General features: G+C 36.0%; 1 protein-coding gene across 11 annotated transcripts; it reads right to left on the reverse strand.

Moving 5' to 3' along the window:
• Window positions 1-8,918: 8,918 nt before the first annotated feature.
• Window positions 8,919-20,075, reverse strand: LOC133819349 (uncharacterized). Of its 11 annotated transcripts, none has more exons than XM_062252573.1 (13): window positions 19,758-20,075; window positions 19,063-19,158; window positions 18,795-18,881; window positions 18,443-18,489; window positions 18,201-18,258; window positions 17,574-17,687; window positions 17,224-17,349; window positions 16,604-16,715; window positions 15,894-15,980; window positions 15,094-15,201; window positions 14,682-14,905; window positions 14,070-14,283; window positions 8,919-9,259 (listed from the first exon to the last, which is right to left on the reverse strand). In XM_062252573.1, the coding sequence occupies exons 2-9, from the start codon at window positions 19,142-19,144 to the stop codon at window positions 15,977-15,979; spliced, it is 630 nt and encodes a 209-aa protein (XP_062108557.1). In that variant the 5' UTR covers window positions 19,145-19,158; window positions 19,758-20,075; the 3' UTR covers window positions 8,919-9,259; window positions 14,070-14,283; window positions 14,682-14,905; window positions 15,094-15,201; window positions 15,894-15,976. The 11 variants fall into 11 exon arrangements, with proteins under 11 accessions (XP_062108557.1, XP_062108551.1, XP_062108550.1 ...); XM_062252567.1 differs by having other exon boundaries at window positions 14,682-14,902; window positions 15,894-15,988; XM_062252566.1 differs by having other exon boundaries at window positions 15,894-15,988.
• Between the last annotated feature and the right edge of the window lie 4,876 nt (window positions 20,076-24,951).

Here is a 24,951-nt window from a genome sequence, read left to right on the forward strand (position 1 = left end):
CGTTCCCTTGCTTTTCCACTGTATCCTGCAAGATGTGGGCCTCCGCAGATGGTGAGTAGGGTACCTGCCACAGGAGCTAGCTGTAAAGGTGGCGAGCGTTGGCGTGCAGGCGCCGACTCGTTGCCACCTTGAGCCTCTCGCTGAGAACCTCCCGCGGCTCGTACATATCTTCTTAAATGTCTCTGCCTTATCAGGAACTCAATTTCGTCCTTCAGCTGGTTGCATTCATTAGTGTCGTGCCCGTAGTCGTTGTGAAAATGACAGAAATTTGTTGCATATCTCTTGGAGATATATTTTCTTATAGGTGCGGGTCGTTTGTAGGGCACGCTTGAGCTGGTCGCTTGGTAGACCTCGGCTCGGCTTTCAACATGGGCAGTGTAGTTGATGAATCTCGGTTCATAACGATTACCTTTTGGGCGCTTACTCTCGGAGGTCGAGGGTTCGTTGCTCGCCCGCTTTCCACCATTCTTACCATTGCCATTCCCGTTGCCTTTTCCGTTGCCATTGGGCCCGACCCGTTGGCGGCTTTGGCAGGTTCTTCCTTGGGCCCCTTGTCTTTTGCTGGTGATTTCCCTTCGTTGGCAATCGTGTCCTCGAGCTTAATGTACCGATCAACTTGATCTAAGAACTCCTGGGTACTTTTAACCCCATGCTTTCTGAGGCTACTCCAGAGGGGTGAATGGTGCCTAACCCCAACAGTTAGGGCCATCATCTTACCTTCATCGCCCACAGTCTTGGCTCCAGTGGAAGCTCGCATGAAGCATTGAACGTATTCCTTCAAGGGCTCCCCCACTTTCTAGCATATCTCGACCAGTTGGTTCGCCTCAGTGGGGTGCATACGACCCGCATAGAACTGTCCGTAAAACTCTTTCACGAATATTTCCCAGGATACTATACTCGCAGGAGGGAACTTAAAGAACCACTCCTGGGCGGCTTCAGAAAGTGTTGCTGGGAAGATCCTGCGGCGAGCGTCTTCAAAGACTTTTTGAATATCCATTTGTATCTCAAACTTGTTGACATGAGATACTGGATCTCCATACCCGTCGAAATTTGGCAGTGTTGGCATCTTGAACTTACTGGGGGTTTCAGCCACAACAATCCTCTGTACGAAGGGGGTGTCTCTCCTCCGATCGTACTCAATGTGGGATGTTCGCCCCCCGACCAGCTGCTGCACAGCCTGGTTCAGGGCATCAATTTGAGCCTGAACAGCTTCTGGGATAGCTGGGGCCTCTGGTGCCGGGGGAATGTACTCATCGTGCCTTTCTCGACGGTCGTTAAGTACATCCCTCAAATCATCGTCTCTTCGCCGCTGCTCGCTGGCTCCGAGCCGACTAAAGACGTTATTATGCCTGGGCTGCCCCCCAATGTTACGACCTGCATGTCGGTCTTCTCTAGGTGAGGGGCTCCTGCCTCCACCTCTCTCTTCGTTCCTCCGACCAGCATTTCCTCTGCCAGAGTCGGCTTCATTGTAGTCGTGGCCATCTCTGAATCATGGCTGGCTATGGTGCGATCGACTATTCCCTTTGTTGCCCCCTTGGGCTGGCATTTCCTGAGCGTTAGGGGGAGGCCTGCGCTGATCGGTGGGTCCCCGTTCATTGTTATGCCGTGGGGGGCCCCTGATCGCAGAGCCTGTCTCTGAGTTCCTCATGTTGGCATAAGGACGTTGCCCCCTGCTTGGTGGATGCGGCTCTTCATCCCCTGGACGTCTAGGGCTGCGAGGCGGTTGCTCGGCCCTATTCTGCCTCGGGCGCGGGGGATTGCCTCGACCAGCCTAAGATGGAGGCTGCTGCTCAGGATCCCTAGGTGGGACATCATCCTGATGCATAGGTGGCTGCTCTGGCCTCTGAGGGCTTACTGGCTGAAGCGGGGGACTAGGATTGGGGCCCCTTTGAGGTGGGTCGTTTGGTGGCTGGTCTGGCTGGGAGGCTGGTGCAACCTTATTCCTAGCCAGCTGGATGGATGCTTCAAGGGCAGCCATGGCATCCCTCTGTCGACGGTCCATCTCAGCCTGCCGCTCGCTCAGCTCCTGACGCTGGCGTTCTATTTCCCTTTGCTGCGACGCCATTATCTCGGCAACATTCTCTTGATTGGCTCTCAGATTGGCCAACTCATCTTGCAACACCCCTAGCGTCGCCTTCAAGGTTTCAGAATCTAACTCCTCCTCATCAAACTCCAAATGAGGTTCGTCTTCAGCCACATTTGGGGGAGGAGGCTGGGATGATGCAGCGGCAGCAGCCTGTCTGGACTTCTTGGAAGTTTTTGCCATTAGATTCTTTCACAAGCTCTCAATGAAAGCACCAGAATGTTGACCCTCAAATTAGCCAACGACGCGGAGTCAAGTATACGACAGGAAATTAGTACGATGCTTGAGAAAACAATCTAATGGAAAGTAAAGAACGCCAAGAATTATAGTGGTTCGGCCCCAGTGATTGGTAATGACCTACGTCCACTCGATACTATTATTAATGTTGAGCTTCAAAGGTGTGATCAAAGAACTAGGGTTCCTGAATTTCACAGACCTTAGAAGGAGAAACAATACAGACAATGGATAATAGCAATACAATTCGGAAAAAGATCAAAAGATCCCCCCTTGAGCTATTTCTTGTATATTTATAGGCTCAAGGAGGGTTACATTAGTCAATTAATCATATTTTTCCTTAATAAACGGATATTCAGGTTATAATGAAGAGATATTCTCGGATATCATTACAACTATACAAATTTACACATAAATAAACGAAGTATACGACCAGGCTGGTTGTATATAAAACTTGACCTCCGCATATGGAAGTATCCCTGGTCGATAGGCGAGCAGCATCTCTGCCACGTGTCGGCCACATGTTGAAAATTCTTGCTACATCATCCACATCTGTTTTTTGGATAAACAATTTACATAGTATTTTTTGTCTTTTTCTTGGATCCCTCCATTTTTTGAGATATTGAATTTTGAAGCTTTGGAAAGAGAATGTCTCTCTCCATCTCTCCTCTCATTTCCTCTTTGGCAAGGGATTCAACATCTCCTCCCACTACTCTTTGCACCCCTTTCCATCCACCCTACCAAACATAGTGTTAATCTCATTAGTTATGTGATTTAATTAATTTATCGACAAATTAAGCCTCCAAGTTTAGGTTAGGACCATTTAAATAAATTATTCAGGCTAGGACCCCAAATTTCACACTTTTATTGTCCATGCCGTGTATTAAAGATAATTTGACTTAGAATATACATACTTTTAGAAAAATATCATTACTCTATTATTATTAATATCATTAATTATCAAGATGTGATATCTTAAAGTAGGCATATATAAGAAATAAAAATTACATTACATTTGATTTTTTGTTATAATTCATGTACCTTTTAAAACTTTGGTAGTAAAATTTCTTCACTAGAACAATGCTAATACATAATCTAAATAAGTTGTATGATAGTAAAGTCTCATGTGAGATATACACTTTTATTAATTATACTAATAAACATTTTATATTACTAGTACTTTCCTACTACAAGTATGATAGGTGACGAAATAACACAATATTTATTTAAATGTTATATAATATTTCAATCAAATCACTGTGATAAAAGCAATTTGAACTCTTTTTTTCTCCAAATCAAAAAAATCAATTTGAACTTTAAAAGCTGATCTGGATGACATGGCACTCAATCTATTTACATGTCTGATCCTTTTCTTTTCTTTTCTTTTAGTAAAGAGAGATCTATGTACGGAGTCTTGTGTGTACTTTTAACACTAACACGTAAGGTGCAAAACTTGTCAGTCTTCCATAAATTATCTCACACTTTATTATTCCAACTTATTACAAATACTAAGAGTAATTTTAATTCTAATAATAATACATTTGTTTATACATGTTACTCAATTTTATTTACTTTATTAGTATTTTTATCGATTATACAATAGTCCAGTTTAGTGAATTTATAAGAAAAGTTAAAAACTACTTAAAATAAATAAATAAGCAAATAACATCTAATTAAATAATTTATTAAAAACTAAAATCTAAAAATGACACAATCCAACAATAAATTCTACCTTATAAGAATATTTAACATTTTTTTTATTGAAAAAAGAGATTTCATTATGGTAAACATAGCCAATTAAACATACAAAAGAAGACAAGAATTAAGGCCAGAGACAAAGAGGCAGGTCCGCCCACCAAACTTTGGACGCCTCCATAAAGAGGGCCAACAGAGCTAGAGAATGAGCACTATTTGTTTACCGAGTTTTTTGGAAATTATAAATATATAATAAAATAAGAGCTAGAAATAAAAGATAAGAGATGAACAATCAGGATTTTTACGTAATTTGAGCGTTAATGAATCTTAGTCCATGAGTCACTAGTATTAGGTTTTAGAGAGTTTGACAATGAAGATTTTCTGCAAGTTTATCAGCGTTTTGCTTACAAGAGAAAATATGATATTCTCGCTACAATGCACAACTTATCCTATTTATAGGCAGTCAAGTAGCTTGGGCCGGACTAATCTAGACCCAATAAGGATGTAATTACAATTTGCTCGCTAACGGAGCCATAATACAAAGAATGTAACATAATTATATGTGGTTAATTTGGGCCCATTAGGTCAGCTTAGGCGTGGTCAAGCCTTACAACTTCCCTTTGTACATTAGCACGAACTAATTTGTGTGGGCTACTAAGGGGATTCTGGGGACAAGATCTGTCAAAGTAGTGACAGTGTTGTTTCCTAAGAACAGTGTACGATCCGTGTGTACCCCATTTTGCAGGTTAGTTAGGGAGACCAGCTTCTGGATTTCTCGGGGACACATCAGCATCAGGGAAGACTAGGCTTGTACTATCCGGACATATGGTCCGAGTTCATTTACCAATATCCAGGATCGTTCACCTAAGTCATGGGTCGTTTACCATAACCCAGATTCATTTACCAAGGCGGATGTCTTATTGGCGACATCTTCTCCTGGATCCCGCTTGATGGGATTCATCTCCTTGAGTGAATTGTCCGCCATCACAATTTACATCCCGGATGATGTAGGTTGATAATGGTCAAGGAGATGATGTGGGCCTGTGCCTTGGTTCCGGCCCCCTCACTATGCTTATGCTACTTGCTCGTCATCGGGTTTAGTATGGTCTGGGCCGTCAGGGTTTTCTTATTCATTGTTCACTGGGCCTGGATCTCTTTCTAAGGGCCCATGGATCCGTTTGGCCCTGCCACGTATCATAAGTAGAAAATATGAATAACATTTATTTGAGCGATTATAATGCTTTAATGACACAATACTAAGCTTATTTAATATATTTATTTGATTATAACATTAAATTATTTGATTATGACATTAATAATTTAAAATAAAATATATAATTTCAAATTTAAAAATTAAACTTATATTTATTTATTATATATTCTAAAAAATTTACTAGTTTTAATAATTTTATATACACAATATTTTGATTGTATATTTTATTAAATATTATAATTTTTTTTAATTTATAACACTTAAATTATAATTTATTAATGACACGATAATTTCATATTTCAACAATTTTTTTATCAAAACATAATTAAAGTTGTTGCATTTACTACGACTTACCAGAATCACTATATATTACAAATAAATATCATTTCACATTTTATAATTGGTTAAATTAATGTCTGACATAATCTAATTTAATATATTGGTATCGTGTGTTTTTACAAAGTATTATCTCGGTACCTTGTATTTATAAATAATGCTTATTTGATACCTTGCATTTTGAAATTGTACATATTTGGTACTCTGCATTTTAAAATCGTACATATTTGGTACCATGTATTTTAAAATTATACATATTTAGTAGCCTAAACTCAAATTTAATTAATAAAATTTTACCAATTTAATCAAATTACTCTCAATCATACGAGCTACAAATTATATATAATTGCTGATAGTTTGGTCATATTGACAAAATTTTATCAATTAGGATACAAAATATCTATGTTTTCAATATACAATATACCATATAAGCATTATTGAAAATAGATAGTACCAGAATGATACTTTGCAAAAATAAAATGTATCAAAAAAGTATATTCCCTTCAAATTATTAAATTTTACCACACACAATTTCACATCAAGTGCAAGTGGTATTAGACAACTTATAATGCCCCTAGCAATTCTTATTACAAATATTTTATACCTTACCATTCGAGTATAACATGTGTTATTCTAGCAATACTGTTTTTTTTTATCCAAATTGAAATGGAATCAAATGATTACCAAGATTAGCAAAAATTGGGTGGGCCCGCCACTCCAAAACATCTTATTCTCTTCATCACACTTCCGGGCAAGGTAACGTGAAAAAGGTTGAGAAGAAAAATAAAAAAGTAAATAAAACCAAAATACTAAAAAGGAAATTTACTTCATTGGGTACCTCTTATGCTTTTGTAAATTATCATTTTTGTATTTTTTTTTTAATAATTCTCATATGATACTCAGTATTTTAAAATCATACATATTTAGTACCATAAATTCAGATTTGATAAATAAAATTTTATCAATATGGCAAAATTACCATTAGTTATATGTAATTAAGTAATTAAATTTAAATTTGGAACTCGTAAAATTAAAAACAGTTTGATTAAATTGGCAAAATTTTATCAAATAAATTTGAGTTTAGGGTATCAAATATGTACGATTTCAAAATATATGGTATCAAATAGACATTATTGTAAACACATAGCACCCAAACGATAATTTACAAAAACACAGAATACCAAATAGTTACCTACCCTACTAAAATGATGTGTTTTGTAAAATAAAATCGAAAAATACGAGTGAAAAGATGTGATATGTAAATAAAGAAGGGAATATAAAGGAGTTTTAGGAAAAGGGCTTTGTCTGTCGGTTGTTAATCTCTATGAGTCTTTGTCAAAATCAAAACTCCCCTAGAAAATACTTTTGGATAAGATCTATAATTCCTAAGCTACTAATAACTTGTACCAATTTATCTCGCCATTTTTATTACTCTCCATATATCATTAAGCAAAAGAAATTGCCTATATACTATGTATATGAATATTTTAATTGTGTTGTAAAAGTTGAAAACAAGCATTTCCTTTTTACATTTAACAACTGCAAGGTGGAAAGAAAAAATAAAAAATGAAAAGATAAAGAAGCTATTCCTCCAATATTGAATACATATATATATATATATGCTTTGGTTTATAATAGTACGGGATAGAATTATTCTATTTGCTTGAATAATGGAAAAGATAGAGGAATGATATCACAGAACCATTCTCTTGGCATTAAGCTTGTATATAAATCTAAAAAATTCCCAATAAAATTAATGATACCAAACGTACTCAGTCCTAAAGAAGAAAGCAAGGAATATGTTTTCTCTACATGATATTTTTTTGAGGGATTATGTTTCCCAGCGAAAAACAGACTTGGATTATTACTACGTGATCATTTGTAAATGTCGATAATACCTAACAAAACATTCCATCGTTAGTTTCTGTCGCCTAAAAAACATGCTAAATATTCTGATTAATATATCCAAGTGCCCAACAAACACTTTAATTATCGTGAATGCTGCCAAGTTTCAATTATTTATTTATTTATTTCACATTAACCATATGGAAATACCAAAGATAAATAAACAAAAAATTTGTGACTGCACAACTTTTAAATCAAACATTAGGGTGTGAAATTGTGAATACAGTAATATAGATAAAATCATATACCAATGCAAATGAAAAATTGAAATACGGTCTTGCTGACATTATGTTTCCATCAGAGAGATGAACATGCAGCTATAACATGATCAGCTACCACATAATTCATATTTTATTAGCATCACTAGGAAAGAAAATAAACAACACAGATCAATAAATATCTAAACCATCTCACAGCTTCTACTAAAATTTTGTTATAATGTAAGTGAACCTTTCCCACGTTACAAAGTGGAGGATATAATGATACACACGTACACAACACAGTTGTCACAATTTTCCTCCCCTTGCGTATTTTATTTAATTATTTTTCCTTTAAAAGAAAATCATTTATATTATGGTAGAATAAACATATGCCAAAACGATGATCGTATTGGTAAAGACAAGACAAAACAAAACAATCCACGATTGTATGAAGTCACATCATCAAGAATAGAAAATATTATAATCACAACTAGCACAAACAAAATGCTTATTAAAAAAAAAAAAAAAAAACGTTAAGTTCTAGATATAAATAAATTCTCATAGCACAAAGTTAAGAGGCCGTCCTAATCTATTGCTGTCACACGTTAGTCTCATTGGCACTGCATTGTCATAATTGCAAGGGCAACTTACCAGGTCCCGCCTGCTGAAAACTCCCCCACTTGGGTTGTCATTGAATTGGAGCAACAAGGCCTCCATCCCCACCTAACCCTCAATTACCACAGCAAAAGGAGACATATTTGAGTGCCGTTAACCTCATTGCCCTTCCTTCTAGGGTTCTTGATAATCAATCACTACTAAAAGATAAAAGGATAAATTCAATAATCTTTAAACCAACATACCTAAAATGATTCATTTTTCTATACCTTTTTTTCACTATACACACCTTAGGCTCACCTTTTCCCTGCACTGAAAACTAATTGTTATATTATATATGCGCATAGTTGGAGTATTGCCTAATACAACCTTGCCTGTTCATATAGAAGAATAGACTGTGAGAACACGGGTCCCACATCTCCACCAATATGGGTACGGAGCAAAGCTCTACCAAGGCCCTGTTCTTCCTCCCTGGAAAGATGTTATCCATTCTAAACTGATCTAAAGTCAAGAAAAATAAAGTTATGTTACCATAAAAAGTAACATGTTGGGTCAGGGATGGCAACTTGAGAAGTTCTGCAGTCTGAGATCAGGCATAACAAAGAAAAAGAGAGTAAAGCAAGCTCATAAAAGGGAATGAAAGAAAAATGCAGTTGATTAAGGGTAAAACTTATATTTACAGAAGCCAGATATACAACTGTACGAACTACAAATTTACCCTCCCAGCAATCAAAAGATTTTTCCTTCGTTTTTGATTCTTGAATGACTATAAACACTAGCTGGTACTCACTCAGCTATAAAGGCAGAATGAACAATTTTGATGAATTTCTTGGTTGGTATCAAAAAGGGTTCCTAGGACCTAACCTCAAGTATTTGGTTAATTACATCTTCCTCCAGCAATACAAAAATATGTTCCATTGAAGTCTTATAAAACAGGAACACTGCCGTTTTGCTGCTGCACTGGCCGAAGAGGTTGTCCTACAAAACCAAAGACAACTGATTATTTCCATCTTGAAGGTATTTAACAATGTGAGTGGGTAACGAAAACAAGTAAATAGATATATAAATGCAGCCAGAAAAAATTTAAACTGCTGGATTATATTTTGTCAATGATAAATTGGTATAAAAAACAAGTCATGTTTTTACACAGCCAAGTAAAATCAAACAATAAAACTGTAGAAATTCTATGGAAAAACACTTACAAATGCTCTCTTCAATTTTTTTTAACAAAGCTAAACCATACATAAACATTAATGCTACCTGATTTCTCATCAATTAAACAATTAGAAGAATAGGCACCCTTATTGATAATAAATTAGGTAGTGAAGTTTTACACACAGGTGACATATCTGACATTATTCAAACAGAAACAGCCCCCACAACATTATTTCTTCGGACCTCCATAGAAAAAGATAACAGCATATGATTGGTGAGGTGATTGCAGTAGAACAAACACCGCACTTCATAATACAAGATAAAAGAAAAATTGTATGAACACTAACGGCATAATGTAGTGATCTCATTCAGAGACACGTTGACCTTTACTGACAACAAGCTACCAGTATCACATGACCTTCAAGTTTATAAATAGCCTTATATAAACTTAACTCCATTTTAAAAATGTGAACTCACAAATGAAACTGTGGATTTATTTCAGTAATTAGGAAGTTGACCATAGCTATATATAGGAATCAATTTGGTATTAATACCAAATATTTTGTATATTTATTCTTTCGAAAATTAGGGGATTTTAATGGTGTACTTTCTAGAATTAGCTATTTATATTTATTAGGTCAGATTCTAGGTTGTATATATATTCCCTCTCTTTGAGATAATAATACATAGAAAAATATTCAAATTTTCACATGGTATCAGAGCAAGGTTCCGCTGCCTAGCTCTCCAAAATTTTTTTATTTTTTTTTCCTTTTCTCTGTGTGTCCATCTTTGTCCTTTTCTGACTACCATGGCTGCCGAAAAAGACAGCTCCATCTCAGAGGTAACCTCCAAGACCTCCTCACCAGATCAGCCCCTCTCTACTCCAACTCCCTCTCACAGCAATCCTCCACTCCGTTGACTGCCACTCATGGTACTAAAATGTTGGCAGAACGAGGTAATAAATCAGTAGCTTATTTTGTCAATAAAAGAACTACTAAATCTTGGATTCTTGATTCTGGGGCTTCAGATCACATGACAGGAGATGCATCAAATTTTTCTGAGTTTCACATGAGTACAGGAAATCATACTGTCAAAATTGCTGATGGTACACTCTCTAAAGTTGAGGGTTTGGGTTCAGTCATCATTAATAAGGACCTAACCCTCACTTCTGTACTCTATGTACCGAAATTGGATTGTAATTTACTTTCTATTAGTAAATTTACTCGTGACCACCATTGTGTGACTAAATTTTTCTCAAATCTTTGTGTGTTTCAGGACTTGGATTCGGGGAAGAGGATTGGCAGTACTGAGATGTGTTCTGGTCTTTATGTTCTAAGGAATGAAACTCAATCTACTAGCACAACCCAAAAGTTTAGTTTGCTTTATTTGAATAATCAATCCATTTCTTGTTCTAATAACGATAGTGATATTATGCTATGGCACTATCGTCTTGGTCATCCAAATTTTTTGTATTTGTCAAAAATGTTTCCCTCTTTATTTATTAATAAAAATCCAAACTCTTTTTGCTGTGAAATTTGTCAGTTTGCAAAACACACTCGCAATAGTTATTCTAGATCAACATATAAACCATCCAAACCTTTTTTCATTAATTCATAGTGATGTTTGGAGGCCTTCGCGGGTCAACACTATATTGGGAAAAAGATTGTTTGTATCTTTTATAGATGATCACACGAGATTAACTTAGGTGTTTCTCATGAAAAATAAAACAAAAGTGAGTGAAATATTTCAGCGCTTTCATTCTATGATTCAAACACAATTTCACACAAAGATTCAAATTCTCAAAACTGACAATGCCAAAGACTTCTTTAATTCTGTTCTTGGTCCTTATTTGATACAACAAGGCATCATTCACCTAAGTTCTTGTGTTGATACTCCTCAGCAAAATGGAATTGCTGAACGCAAAAATCGACATCTCCTTGATGTTGCTCGGTCTCTCATGTTTGGGACTCATGTTCCCAAATTCTTCTGGGGTGATGCCATTCTTACTGCTGCATACCTCATCAATCGGATGCCATCCAAGGTGCTAAAATTTCAAACTCCTTGTCAAACTCTTTTGCAACTATTCCCTCATACTCGGTTCATTAGCTTTGTTGACCCTAAAATCTTTGGATGCACTGTTTTTGTCCATCTCTATTCACAACATCGTAGTAAGTTAGATCCTAAGTCTATCAAATGTATCTTTATTGGTTATTCCTCCCATCAAAAGGGTTATAAGTATTATTCTCCTACTACTCGAAAAACTTATAACTCTATGGATGTAACCTTTTTTGAAAAACATGCTTACTACAAATCTGAGATTCAGGGGGAGAATGTAAATGAATCTCATCTTTGGGAGAGTATTCCAGGTACCCATACTGACATTATTCTGGGTACTCATACTCATACTCCGCCTCTCGATCAATTTTCCAATCCAGTCAAGGACATTTCTTCGACTTCTTCAGTCATGGAAAATCAAGGTCCATCTAGTTCTTCCCAAGTCATAGAAAATCAAGATCCACCTATGACTATTGAGCCTCAACAACAAGAACCTAAAGAGATCCGTGTCTACCAAAGAAGGAAAAATTCTGACAAAGAATTAAAAGATTGAGCACATCTTGAGTGCCACCATGAATCAGAACTGGATCCACATCCTCCAGAAATACATTCAGGTTTGAGTAATCCTAGTCATGATAATGTTATTCATATAAATGATGATCTGCCTATTGCTTTAAGAAAAGGTGTTCGAGCTTGTACTCAACATCCTATTGGCAACTTTGTGTCCTACAAAATCTTATCTCCATCCTATCAGGCATTTGTTTCTACTCTTGACAGTGTACAGATTCCCCATACAATTCAAGAGGCGGCGCTGATTGATCCTAGTTGGAAAAAGGCTGTACAAGATGAGATCAACACCCTGGTGAAGAATGGTACTTGAGAAATCACAAAATTGCCAACTGGGAAGAGACCCGTGGGATGCAAGTGGGTATTCACTATTAAGCATAAAGCAGATGGTAGCATTGAGAGGTTTAAAGCTCGCTTGGTTGCCAAGGGTTTCACTCAGTCTTATGGGATAGATTATCAAGAGACCTTTGCACCCGTTGCTAAACTCAACACCATTCGTGTTCTTCTCTCTCTTGCTGCAAACCAGGACTGGCCATTGCACCAACTAGATGTTAAGAATGCTTTCTTGAATGGAGATCTTGAAGAAGAAGTCTATATGGATATTCCACCTGGTTTTGAGAATTCATCCAACCAGGATAAAGTATGTAGACTCAAAAAATCTCTATATGGCCTTAAGCAATCTCCACGAGCATGGTTTGGAAAATTCACTAAGTCAATCATTCAGAATGGCTATGGCTATACTCAATGTCAGGCAAATCACACATTGTTTGTCAAAATCAACTCAGATGAAAGGATAGCTATCCTAATTGTTTATGTTGATGATATAATATTAACAGGCGATTACAAGGAGGAACTAGTAAGGTTGAAAAGTTTCTTATCAAAGGAGTTTGAGATTAAAGATCTAGGGTATCTCAGATATTTTCTTGGCATGGAAATTGCACGATCAAGACATGGCATTTTTGTTTCTCAACGTAAGTATGTTCTAGACTTACTCAAAGAAACAGGAATGCTTGGGTGTAAACCAGCCTCAACTCCAATGGAGTCGAACAAGAAAATTGGCTCGGGGACAAATCAGACCCCTGTGGACAGGGGGAGATATCAAAGGCTAGTTGGACGCCTTATTTATTTATCTCACACTAGACCTGACATTGGTTTTCCTGTTAGTGTGGTGAGTCAATACATGAATAATCCAACAGAGGAACACATGGAAGCGGTTACAAGAATCCTAAGATACCTCAAGATGACTCCAGGAAAAGGTCTGCTATTCAAGAAGAGTGAAAATAAGGAAATCAGAGTGTACACTGATGCAGACTGGGCAGGAGATATAACAGACAGAAAGAGTACTTCAGGTTACTGTTCTTATGTTTGGGGTAATCTAGTAACATGGAGAAGTAAGAAACAGACAGTTGTTTCCAGAAGCTCAGCTGAAGCTGAGTTTAGAGCTCTAGCTCTCGGTATTTGTGAGAGAATTTGGCTGAAAAAGTTACTTGGTGAACTGGGAGTATTTACAGAAGAGTCTATCCAAATGCTTTGTGACAATCAAGCTGCCATCAGTATAGCAAAAAATCCTGTTCATCATGACAGGACTAAACATATTGAGATAGATAGACACTTCATCACTGAGAAGATTGAGAATGCTATTGTTCAAGCTATTTATACTCCATCAAGATTTCAAACAACCGACATCCTCACTAAAGCTCTCCCAAGAACCAATTTTGAAGATTTAATTTGCAAGCTTGGGATGTTTGATATACACAACCCAGCTTGAAGGGGAGTGTGGATTTATTTCAGTAATTAGGAAGTTGACCACAGCTGTATATAGGAATCAATTTGGTATTAATACCAAATCGAAAATTAGGGGATTTTAATGGTGTACTTTCTAGAATTAGCTATTTATATTTATTAGGTCAGATTCTAGGTTGTATATATATTCCCTCTCTTTGAGATAATAATACATAGAAAAATATTCAAATTTTCACAGAAACTACCATATAGTGTCCTGAAGAAATACCTGAATTTCCCGGATATGAGAAAGGCTTTGAAAGGTATTTGTTTCTTGCTAAACCAACAGGAGCAACCAGAGACCTTGAAACATTATCAACAGGAAACTGCATTGAGAAGTCGCTCATAGGCGAACAAACTCCAGATGAACCCAAGCACATTTCTGAGCTTTGTGCAAGGAATTGGTCAGGATTTTGCAGAGAAGGCAGAGAAAGTGAGTCCTTCTGTTTCAATGGAACAATGATAACTTCAAATCAGCTATCCCCAAGTAATTCAACAGAAACATAAAATATTCACATGCACTTGATCTTTAGCATAACCTTTGGCAAACACACAACCTTAACTAGCCACAGTGCCTATAATCGTAGAGAAAATGAAATATTGGCTCGGAGTGAATGCCACTGTAAGAAACTTATTGGAGAGACACATGATAACATGAAGGTTTACAACATCAACATAGGAAAGACAAATGAAAATTATGGTACAATCCTTACTTATTAAGATCAGAGAAACACCACTCTACAACAAAACCTAGATGAGAGCATTTTTTTTTTTTGAAAGAAAGCTAGATGAGAGCATTAAGCAACCAATAATGAGTAGGAAGAAATTGTAAACAGCAAACCTTGCTGTTTAACTCTGTATTTGTTTGTTTCAATGATTTGTCTTTCTGAGATGAAGCCTGTGATTGGTACACATTATCATTTGTTAATTTCTTGTTCACAGTGTCACTGCAAACCTCCTCAGTCAATCCCACTGTCTCATAGTAAAGATGACAAAGTGCAGAGCGGAGACGATTGCTTCTTTGAGAGTAATATATTTTGGTTGCAAGGGGAGCTGGCACATCTGCTTTAATGGATCAAGATAGGCAATCTTAATTACTGTAAAACCAATACACAAACTTTCATAAACTGTTGATCAATGGACTTTTTACCCACTTCAATAAAGAAAATATATTGAAAATTTCACATTTAACAGATCGTCAAGGTTTATCATATATGTGCAGAGATTAAGCAATCTACACAACTGTAAAATACCTTTAATTGGCAGGCAGCATCCATTGACTTGATCAGGCTTCTTGTTTCCAAAAAAAGAATCATTAGGGCCTCCACTCTCAGCAATAGTTTGTTTGGGAGAGATGCAACCTAAAGACATGCATTAAGCACAAGTCTACATTAATAATTCATTATTTAACAGCAGTACTATATAATAATAAAATGCCCTTTTTAGTTTTTAATTTACTTGATAAATAATATATTTTTCAGATTGGTCCTTTTCTTTCTACAAAACTACTTATCTAATGTTAATTAAGACATTGAGAACTAGGCTGAATTCTTAGCCAGGAAATAACATCAATTAGTAACCCCAACCTCAACTTCACTTGTCTCTACCTCTCAATTCAGATTCATTGAGGTGGTGACATCAAGACTAAAGCTGTTAGAATAGTTCCTGTTTAAACAGGAACAGGAACTTTTCTAACAGCTTTAGTCTTGATGTCAGTACATCAACATGAATACTCATTCCATTTGTTTTTTCATCAACTAATCTAGATAAAAGAGAGCTTATTGTCATCTATGACACAGGGTTTCCCTCAATAACATTCATCATAGTGCAAAACAAAAATTTGACTCCCTTTCAAAGGTAGAATTTTTGTCAAAACTGAAGGATTATTCACTTCAAAGTTTAGGTTGTGAATAAATTTGAGAAAACAATTGTAATCTCCGGTTCCATTGTACTATGATTTTCACACAAGTCTATCCATAAGCTAAATGCTGCCAACATTCTATGTACAGAGTTATCAGAAAACAAAACAATATTAAATAAATCTAAACTTAACTCAGGTCTCACAGACATAGTCATCCTGTGTACTTAAGAAATAAGATATTTGAAACAACAGAGGCATCAGACAATGGCAGCCACTCACCTGTTATCCTACAAGACAGAAAAAAGATTTGCATCATATAATAGAAACCCGTGACAAAATCTGGCAACGGTATTTATAACAACTACTCTAAAAAGTTGGACAGATTGTGTTTCAATAAATGGGTATATTAACATCAGCAGTGCATAAAATCTGGAAATTTTTCTAGTTAGCTACTTTTCACTTAAGGCATTTAACAGGCTTCTACCACACTCTTCAAGATAGGAAGCCATGCGATATATATATGGAGGGAGTAGGGACAAGTGATGATAGATCCATCCACATTAATCAAATGCCTAAAACTATGTTATACCAAGATTTTTCAACCTTATGAAGTAGGAAATTTCATTTCATTTCAATATCCACAACTATATGAAAATTCTCCCTAAATTACTACATCTGCAACCCAAAGTTATTTTATAAAAAAGCTCCAAAATGAAAGTAGAGTAATATATCTGATTGGGGTGGACATAAAAACAAAGGCAACAAATATAGCAATTGCAATAAAAAAATATTAAAGGGCCGGGTACAAATAGTAAAAAACCCAATGTGTAATTGAAATAGAGATGTGCAAGAAATCAACGTTCTCAAATCAATGTAAGGTGAAAATTCGAGGGAAAACATACAATTTAGATCGCTTTAGTGTACAAGGCATTACACCAACTGAGTTGTCAGCATCTCCGGGACTAACTGCTGAACCATGCATCAAATTTTCAGCATCTACATAGGCTGAATTTCCTACAAGAGAGAGCAAGACAATCAAGCTAGCTGGATAAATATTAATACAATATTTTGTCGTAATGGCAGCCTCACAAAATCAATTGGGAAAGGCTATCACTGTATGGTATTTAAAGCTCCATGAGGTTAATTAGATATAAATGCACTTGAACTTGAAACAGAATCTCTTGCAGTAGACAACTTTAGCACAGACCACAGAGTAACAAGTGTAGGCACATAAGAGATTCACTATATATGTAAGTTTCACATAGGCCAAGTTACTTTAACAATTATATGGGTAATTTACAATTGTACAATAGCAATTGGGGGAATCAGAAAACAATTCCACCCTAATATATCACTCTTCATCCTGCCTAAAACAACCATATATAAGTGATGAAAACTTTTTCAAAGAAGCAATGCATCTTTTCATTACCAACAGATTTTACAGGTTGAAACCATGATAAATCAAATTATCATATTACAAGAAATTATACAAAATAACGAACTAAAGGCACGATGAAATTACTTTTTCGGTCAATAGAGAAGGACGAATTCGTCCCAGGTTTCCCATTCAGCTGAGATTCTGCAATAGCAGTATCACCTACTGTGATAGATTCAGACCTTTCCACTTCACGAACTAAAATAGCCTGGTCTAAAACAGGTTATGGACAAAAAAAAAAAGACTTCATAACACATATATAAGAACAGACTGCTTCCATAATTCTTTTAAAGATTTTCTATTTTTTCATAAGAGACAACTGCAGGAACCTAAACCCAGCACCAGAACACACACTCACCCACCCAAGCGCTGAAGCTAGCCTTGGCTTTTACAGATATGTTGTAAGTCATGAAGAAAATGAAAAAGAAAAAGGATACGAGCATAAGCATTGAGTGGCTTCCTCTTCTCTTTTCTCACGGCTTTTCTATGCCCCACACTTCCATTAACATCCAGCATGGATTCTTCTGTCGAGCTTACCATTCTACAAAGTTCTGCAGAGATCCGTAAGGGAGGAAAAAAAAAACTATTTCAGCAGAAGCATGAGCAGACAAAGAAAACATAGAAGTGGAATGACCAACACATAGGACAAGTCACTGGGAATTAAAGTCAGGCCTTATAATAGGGCATGATATCTTGGAGAAAAGTCAGGCCTTATGATAGGCATGATACCTTGAATTAAAGTCAGGCCCTATAAGAGGCATGCCATCTTGGATTAAAGCCAGGCCCTATAATAGGCATTATATACTGATGTATGAGAACATAAATTGTCACGGAAGTTTATATGAATTCAAATTTGAAGCTAGGGAAAAATCCTATATATGATAAACTCTAAATGCTTCTTCATTGTGTGTGCGTGTGTCAGTGTGTGTTTATGAGAAACACACTTCTTCATTGTATTTTGAATTTTAAAGGGAGTACATATCACATTCTTGGATGTATATTATGTATTATGACTTGATAAAATCACACAAACTAGAAATAATAACTAAAGATCCCCTTCAAACCTGCATGAGCTACGTATTGACTAGCCTGGACTGGTTTCTTACAAGTATTGCAGCATACCTTCAAATCAATATTAAGCAATCAGAGACTGAAAGCGATGATTAGTCCATGCATACAAATGAAAGCATATTAAGAAAATAGAATATTAGAATTATTAAATTTCATTGAGAAAACAGAAAAATCTTCTAGTAAAGACAAATTCCTAATACATGGTAATTTGGTAAGTTATAAACTATAGACTTACCAAATGCAAAGGATCAGACATGGGCATCAAACCAAAGATGTGCATATCTGCAAACCAGCCAAAAATCAATGAAAGTCTAAAGCACCCAAAAAGAGCAGGGAAAGAAACTTTAAGTAACACAAAGATAAAAAATCACAATTTTCCAATAATTAAATAGAACAAAACTTAGAAATCGCAACTTAATTATTGTCTTGCATTTTGTGAAGCCAAATAATTTTAGTAACATATATTCTACTTAGCTCATGACCACACCATCTAATTTTATCAAATTATTGTGGCAGTTTAGCTTTCTAGTAAAGAATCTAGCTAATGAAATAAATAGGGGGCAAAGGTAAAGAAATAAACAAATCACCTTCTTCATCAAGCAAATTTGGCTCATCTGCCTCTCTTAATTCTTTGCATGCCAACTTAGCAGCTAATTTCTGATTTCCAACTTCCTCTGTCAAAACAATGAAATATGACTTAGCAAAGGAATCATGACAAGCATGATTGTACACAAATATTATAATTTAGAAGTGCCGACTATAAAATGCTCACTTCCCATCTCTTTCAACAGTTAAATAGTTCTACAATAAGCCCACACAAGTGACAAAACAGTAATACATATATGCCAAATGTACCTGCTACACTTAGTGAAAAACTTCTTGCTGCCAAAAGCCTTGCCATCACCGCCATCCTCCCACTTCCAAGTGAGCATACCATTGAAGGTCGTATATCTGTTAAGCTGATACCAGCAAAATTAGATTCTATGGTCATAAAATTACACTATCATACTGTTGGGATAAAAAAAAAGGCCTCAGCGCTATAAATTAAGTTACATTTAAGCAACAATTTGCACAAATTTGAAAATTCAACTATGAAATAACAAATAAAAATCGTTAAACAAAACAGAAAGGTTGAGCGAAGTTAGTAGGGCAATGTTGCCTCTTCTAACATAAATTTGGTTTAGAATTTATGGAACAAAAGTGAAAACTCGAGGACAATATCATCATCTCAATAAAATTATAGCCTACTGGCATCACTTTCACTAACTGAATAAATAGACATTCTCCATGAAATTCCAATAAAAGCTTACACCAATGCAATTCGATAAACAAGCACATTCTTCTCTACTGTCCAAACTCTATTGTAAAAAATGTAAGAAAACAATAAAAACTCGTTAATTTGTGCCTAACACAATCCACACAATGCGTCTTCATATATTATAAACCCATCCTTTCTAACAAAAAGAGAAGCATGTACATACAAAAACACACAATGCGAACCTCAACCAAATCACGCAATAAAAATCAAAATCAGCAGAAGAGAGTCTGACCTCAATATCTACGAAACCTGAAAGTGGAATCGGAGAAAAGCGAATAGAAAGGAAGAAATTGGAGAAGAATCTTGGGAGCAATGGCCGTAGTAGAAGAAGAAGACCGAGAAAGAAAGTGCAGCAATGGAGAAAACTGAAACCCTAGAGAGAGGAAGGTGGTGTAATCTTGATAATATCTGTTTGCGAGCTTGGTTTCTCTCTCTCTCTCTCCTCCGAGAGAAAAGAGAAAACAGCTAAAATGGTAAGAAGAAGAAGAAGAAGAAGAGGAACGGTTCTCCTTCCTTGTTCGGTTTCTCTTCTTTTGATTCTGAATTTGACTTTTTGGCCGCGCCTTGTAGCCATATATATACTGTACTATATTAAATTGCGTTTCCATTGTCGTGTCTGCAATTTTCCACGTGAGGGGCACGTGACCCCTCCAATCACCTTGCTCCAAAGTAACGACCTTTTCAACTCGTGTTCAATAGCATTGTTACAGCTCGTATAAGATAACGCTGAGAGGACTCAAAATTTGTAAAATGTGTTATTGTTTATATAATATAGTGAAAAAATAGTTAAGTAGTCTTTTAATGATATCCTCCCTTTCGCCCAAGAAAGATTGATTGAATTATCAAAAATTTAGAGCGTGAAATGCAATGAAGTGCACTTAAATATATTTTTTAGGAGGGTATACAAATTAATATTAGCAATTCAAATAATTTATGGTTGGCTTGATTCGACCAATAAAATGAAGTATCCAGACTCCGTTTAGAAACAAAACAATTGGTAATATATCTAGGATTTCTACTTAGATGATCATATTTAATGATGATATAAAATTATATTTTTTTACCTAAATGAATATTATTTCTCTATATGTAGTAAAATACTATTAATCAAGCTATAAATATTTTTTTATTTTTTTATAAACTTTTGTATATATATATATGAGTACGATACTATTATATTTAATTATTTTATTTTTTAAAATAAATAAAATATTTTAAAAAATATAATATATAAATGATGTAGAAAAAAAATAGAGAAGCAGATGTATGATATAATGTAAAAGTTTGAGGTATATTATAAAAATATATATTTTGGTGATATATTTTGTAATACACTTTCTCTATAATATTTAGCTAAAACTCATAAAAATATTTTCTATCAGCTCCTTTATACATATATTTATAATAATTATGCACAAACTCCAATTAATCCATATTTACATTTACATAACATTTATATAATATTTTAATATTATTATTTTTTTATAAGCTTTCTTTCTCCATTTAGTATATATTTATTATTTCTTTTTTATTTTTCAATTATTTTATTTTACTTTAAGTAATAAAATATGTTTAAAGATATAATATTTAAATGATGTAGAGAAATATATAAATAAATTGATGTATTGTATAATATAAAATTTAGAGGTAAAATAGAAAAAAAATGTGTTTTGATGAGGTATTTTAAAAAATGGAGTAAAATAGCCGTTGGGAGTGCTCTTAGATTGTGTTGTTAGAGAACTAATTTTACATTACCAAAACTCTATTTTTATATTTTACTTGTTACTATCATACATCAATTTCTCTTATTTACATCACTAAAATTCAACTTTAATATTTTTTCATTTATTTCAAATATTTTTCACACTTCTAATAATTAGTTTTATTTATAAAATTTATTAATTATTTTTATTAAATTTATATTAATGTTATATAAATTTTAAAATAAAAATCATATTTTAATTAAATAATTTATTTACTTTTGTTTAAGTTTATATTTGTTGTAGATTTTGAATTTGAGAGTGATAACAAGAGATTATATATTATATATTTAATGTAATATTAAATATTATACGTGGATTTTAAATTTAAGTTTCTTGCTAGTTTTAAAAAAAAATTGTTCTAATTCATAGTAGATTATATTATATGTTTAATATAATATTGTTGACCCTCGATTTGGCCAACGACACGAAGTCAAGAATACGACAAGAAATGAGATAATAGCCAATGGTTTAATATAATGGTAAAGAATAAACACAGACGATTTATAGTGGTTCGGCCTCAATGAATGGTAATGACCTACATCCACTTAGTGTTATTATTAATATTGAATCTCAATGCTGTGATCAAAGAGCTAGGGTTCTTGAATTTCACAAACCTTGGGAGAATTACAACAAGATGATTGATAATCGCACTATATGCTCTTTCTCTCAGTATTCAGGAAAAAGATAAAAAAAAAAAAAGAAGCCAAAAGTCCCCTCCTTGAACTATTTCATGCATATTTATAGACTCAAGGGGGGTTACATGGGTTAATGAACTTTAACTATCCTTAATATCTGTGTATCATGGCAATAAAGAGGAAATAATCAACGTAGTTATTACAAGATTATAATCTTTTAAGGAAATAAACCGAATTATACGACCAAACTGGTTGTATCTAATAGTCAGGCATGACGAAGCAATGTGTAGCTGGTCGATAATCGAACAACATCGCCTTATTTTGACTCTGCCACGTGTCAACCACGTGTGAGAAATCCTTGTCACGTCATCAGCATCCGTTTTTGGGTAAACATTTGCCCCCCCAAGTTTACTTTACTGCGACCAGCTTAAAGTAAACTTAGGAAACTGACCCTTCGCTTACCCCACCAGATCTGTCAGAGCCGCCCATGCCTTCTCGAAAAAAGTAACCAATCATGTCTGTAGTGGACAAAATTCGTATACTTGAAAAATAATAGTCCAACAAGCAGTCAGTCAGCCCAATAAGCTATCTAACTAGCCAAGAAGGCCCAAAGCCCATGTAAAATAGGCTCGCATATACAAAGTACCATCCAATTACCCAAAACCATACCCGGACCCGAATTCGGATACACTCAGTCAGCCAGGGACCTTGAAACAGTCAAGGCTCCCATCACGTTCGCCAAGAATCTCGGAATAAAACCACTTGGAGCGAGTCAAGCGAAGGAGAAAGACGGAGGAGGACGGAACGAGAAGGAGGACAATAAATAAGACCATCAGAGGTTGAGAAAAGGCATCAAATAATCACTGAACTTTCTTTACTCTCTAATTGAAACGAAGGCTACTCTATTTCTGAGCAATCCAGTCAAGCAAGACTAATTAGTCAGTCTGATTGGACCTGACCTAGTCGCTTGACTCCTCCGTCATCGCCACCGTCACTCTGACCATTTTACGACTCCTTCATCCATCATCATTTCGACTATTTATATCTTAATTTTATTACTTTCTATTAGCTCTCGTTACAACCCGACTGACTTGAGCGTCGGAGTCCCTTTGGCTGACACCCCACCGGTGCTCCCAATTGAACTCTCGTCTCTCTTCTTTTTGTTATTGACAGGTTGCTGGTGCCCATCTAATCAATTGTAGGAAATCACCTCTACAATGTCCAATCAAGTCTTTTTGGTTTCCCAAAATATTGTCTGACGGCCATTACACTTCCCCATACTTTGAAAAAAGTAATTCATGATCACCTCTTTTATGGCGTCACGATCACTATAAATAATACCCCAAAATCACATTTTCACTTTTTACTTTTTACTTTTCGTCTATCTTCTCTTTTCTTCTTCAAGAACTCTGAAGAACTGAGCCAAACAACCCAGAAGCTTTCGTTGCTGATCTAAGGGACTTTCGCTCAGACGCTCAAAACTTTCGTGTTCATACTCCACCTTTTATCTAAGTAAGTTTTCCGAACCTTTCAGTCGTTTGAGTTGCCATGAAAAATCATTTTTTATCTGTTTCGTATCTGAGCTCTTGAATGTTCTTGACCGAAACTGTCTTGGGGTAAACGGGCATATTGATCGATGTTTGATAGGATAGTGAAATAACGTTTCATAGGAGTTAGGAGTCAGTTTGGTAGTCGAGATTGTAGATTTAGGGCGTAAAATCGAAGTAAAAATTTGATTTTTAAGCTAGCTGAAAAACTGGGTTTTTTCCGCTCTCTCGGAGTCGAAACTTTTTACTTCCACTTTTTAATCTGTTTCACAAACTGCTCGTAAGAAACTTAGTGTTTTTGCTAGAATGCTGCTAGCCGTATAAAAGCTTAATTTCTATACGCGAGCAACATTATTCCCACTTTCAACACAAGTTTTTAGGCTCCAAGTTCTCATCTCCCATTTTCTGTTCGCAGATTTTCATGCAAGATCCGTGGGGAGGTGAGAGACCAATTGACGATGACCTGCTCGCTCAACTGCTCGTGGACGAAGAACAGCCGTCATTGCTCATTCCGGACATCCCTTTTTCTCGAATTCCACCTAACAGACCTCATTCAAACCCTTCAGTCATGGGTAGAGTAAAATCCTCTGCCCAGAAAAAGAAACCATCAAAACCTTCTGAAAACCAGCCTGCCCCTCATGCGGAAATTCCCTCGACCAACGGTAGAGTTGAGAGTACTCCCGAGCCAGGAATCCAAGCTCAAGCCCAACTCAGAAACGTCATTCGACCAGATGCCGAATGGTACATCGCCCCTCCTAGTCGAGTAACGATTGGGATGATTGCCAATTATATCAAGAAGTATGGGCTTCCTGGGGTGACCCTAGTCCAAACCACCAGAGACCAACGGGCGAATCTGCCTGGAGGTGCGTGTAGCGCCTGGTTGAGGTACCACATCGAGGCAGGAGCGATCCTACCTCTCCATCCTTTCTTCCAAGGAGTGGCCAATTATTTTGGGGTCGCTCCTTTCCAAATAACCCCAAATGGATATAGAATGCTCTCTGCACTATATATCCTTTATAGTCATAAGAAGTGGTCGGTCCCCACGCCACATGAGGTCAACTACCTGTTCGACCTAAAATCCAACCCCAACTAAGAAAACACGGGGTTCTTCCATTTCTGCCACCAGGAAACGACGCGCACTTTCCTGAGTGATACTACTTTCATATCCAACGTGGGGAAGTACCATCTGGAGTACTTTCTAACTACCGACATGGTCGCCAACAAACCAACATGGTCGCCAACAACCTGGCCTTCACCCAAGGAGGTAATATCTTTGCACCCCTGATCGTTTATTATTTTCCTTTGATTCTTCCTGCATTTCCCTTAGAGATTTAGTGTATTTCAGGGCCATGGCTGCGACTAGTTCCTACTACAGACATGGAAGTCTGATTAGCCCTTTTGGTCAGCATGACTGTCGTAGAGAAAAGCGTCAAACAGCTGGTCATAGAGGCCAATTTGAGGCTGGACGGCCTTCTGGCACC

Source organism: Humulus lupulus, chromosome 2 (assembly GCF_963169125.1).
Source record: "Humulus lupulus chromosome 2, drHumLupu1.1, whole genome shotgun sequence".
Classification (NCBI taxonomy): Eukaryota; Viridiplantae; Streptophyta; class Magnoliopsida; order Rosales; family Cannabaceae; genus Humulus; species Humulus lupulus.

What these genes read in the sequence shown, in the direction of transcription:
- LOC133819349 (XM_062252567.1), bottom strand. Translation starts at nt 19,144, where the DNA reads ATGGTATGCTCACTTGGAAGTGGGAGGATGGCGGTGATGGCAAGGCTT. An exon ending in GCCACTCAATGCTTATGCTC is followed by an intron (nt 17,350 to 17,573) that starts GTATCCTTTTTC and finishes AACCTGTTTTAG; the next exon opens with ACCAGGCTATTTTAGTTCGT. An exon ending in CTTCTCTATTGACCGAAAAA is followed by an intron (nt 16,716 to 17,223) that starts GTAATTTCATCG and finishes TCTCTCTTGTAG; the next exon opens with GAAATTCAGCCTATGTAGAT.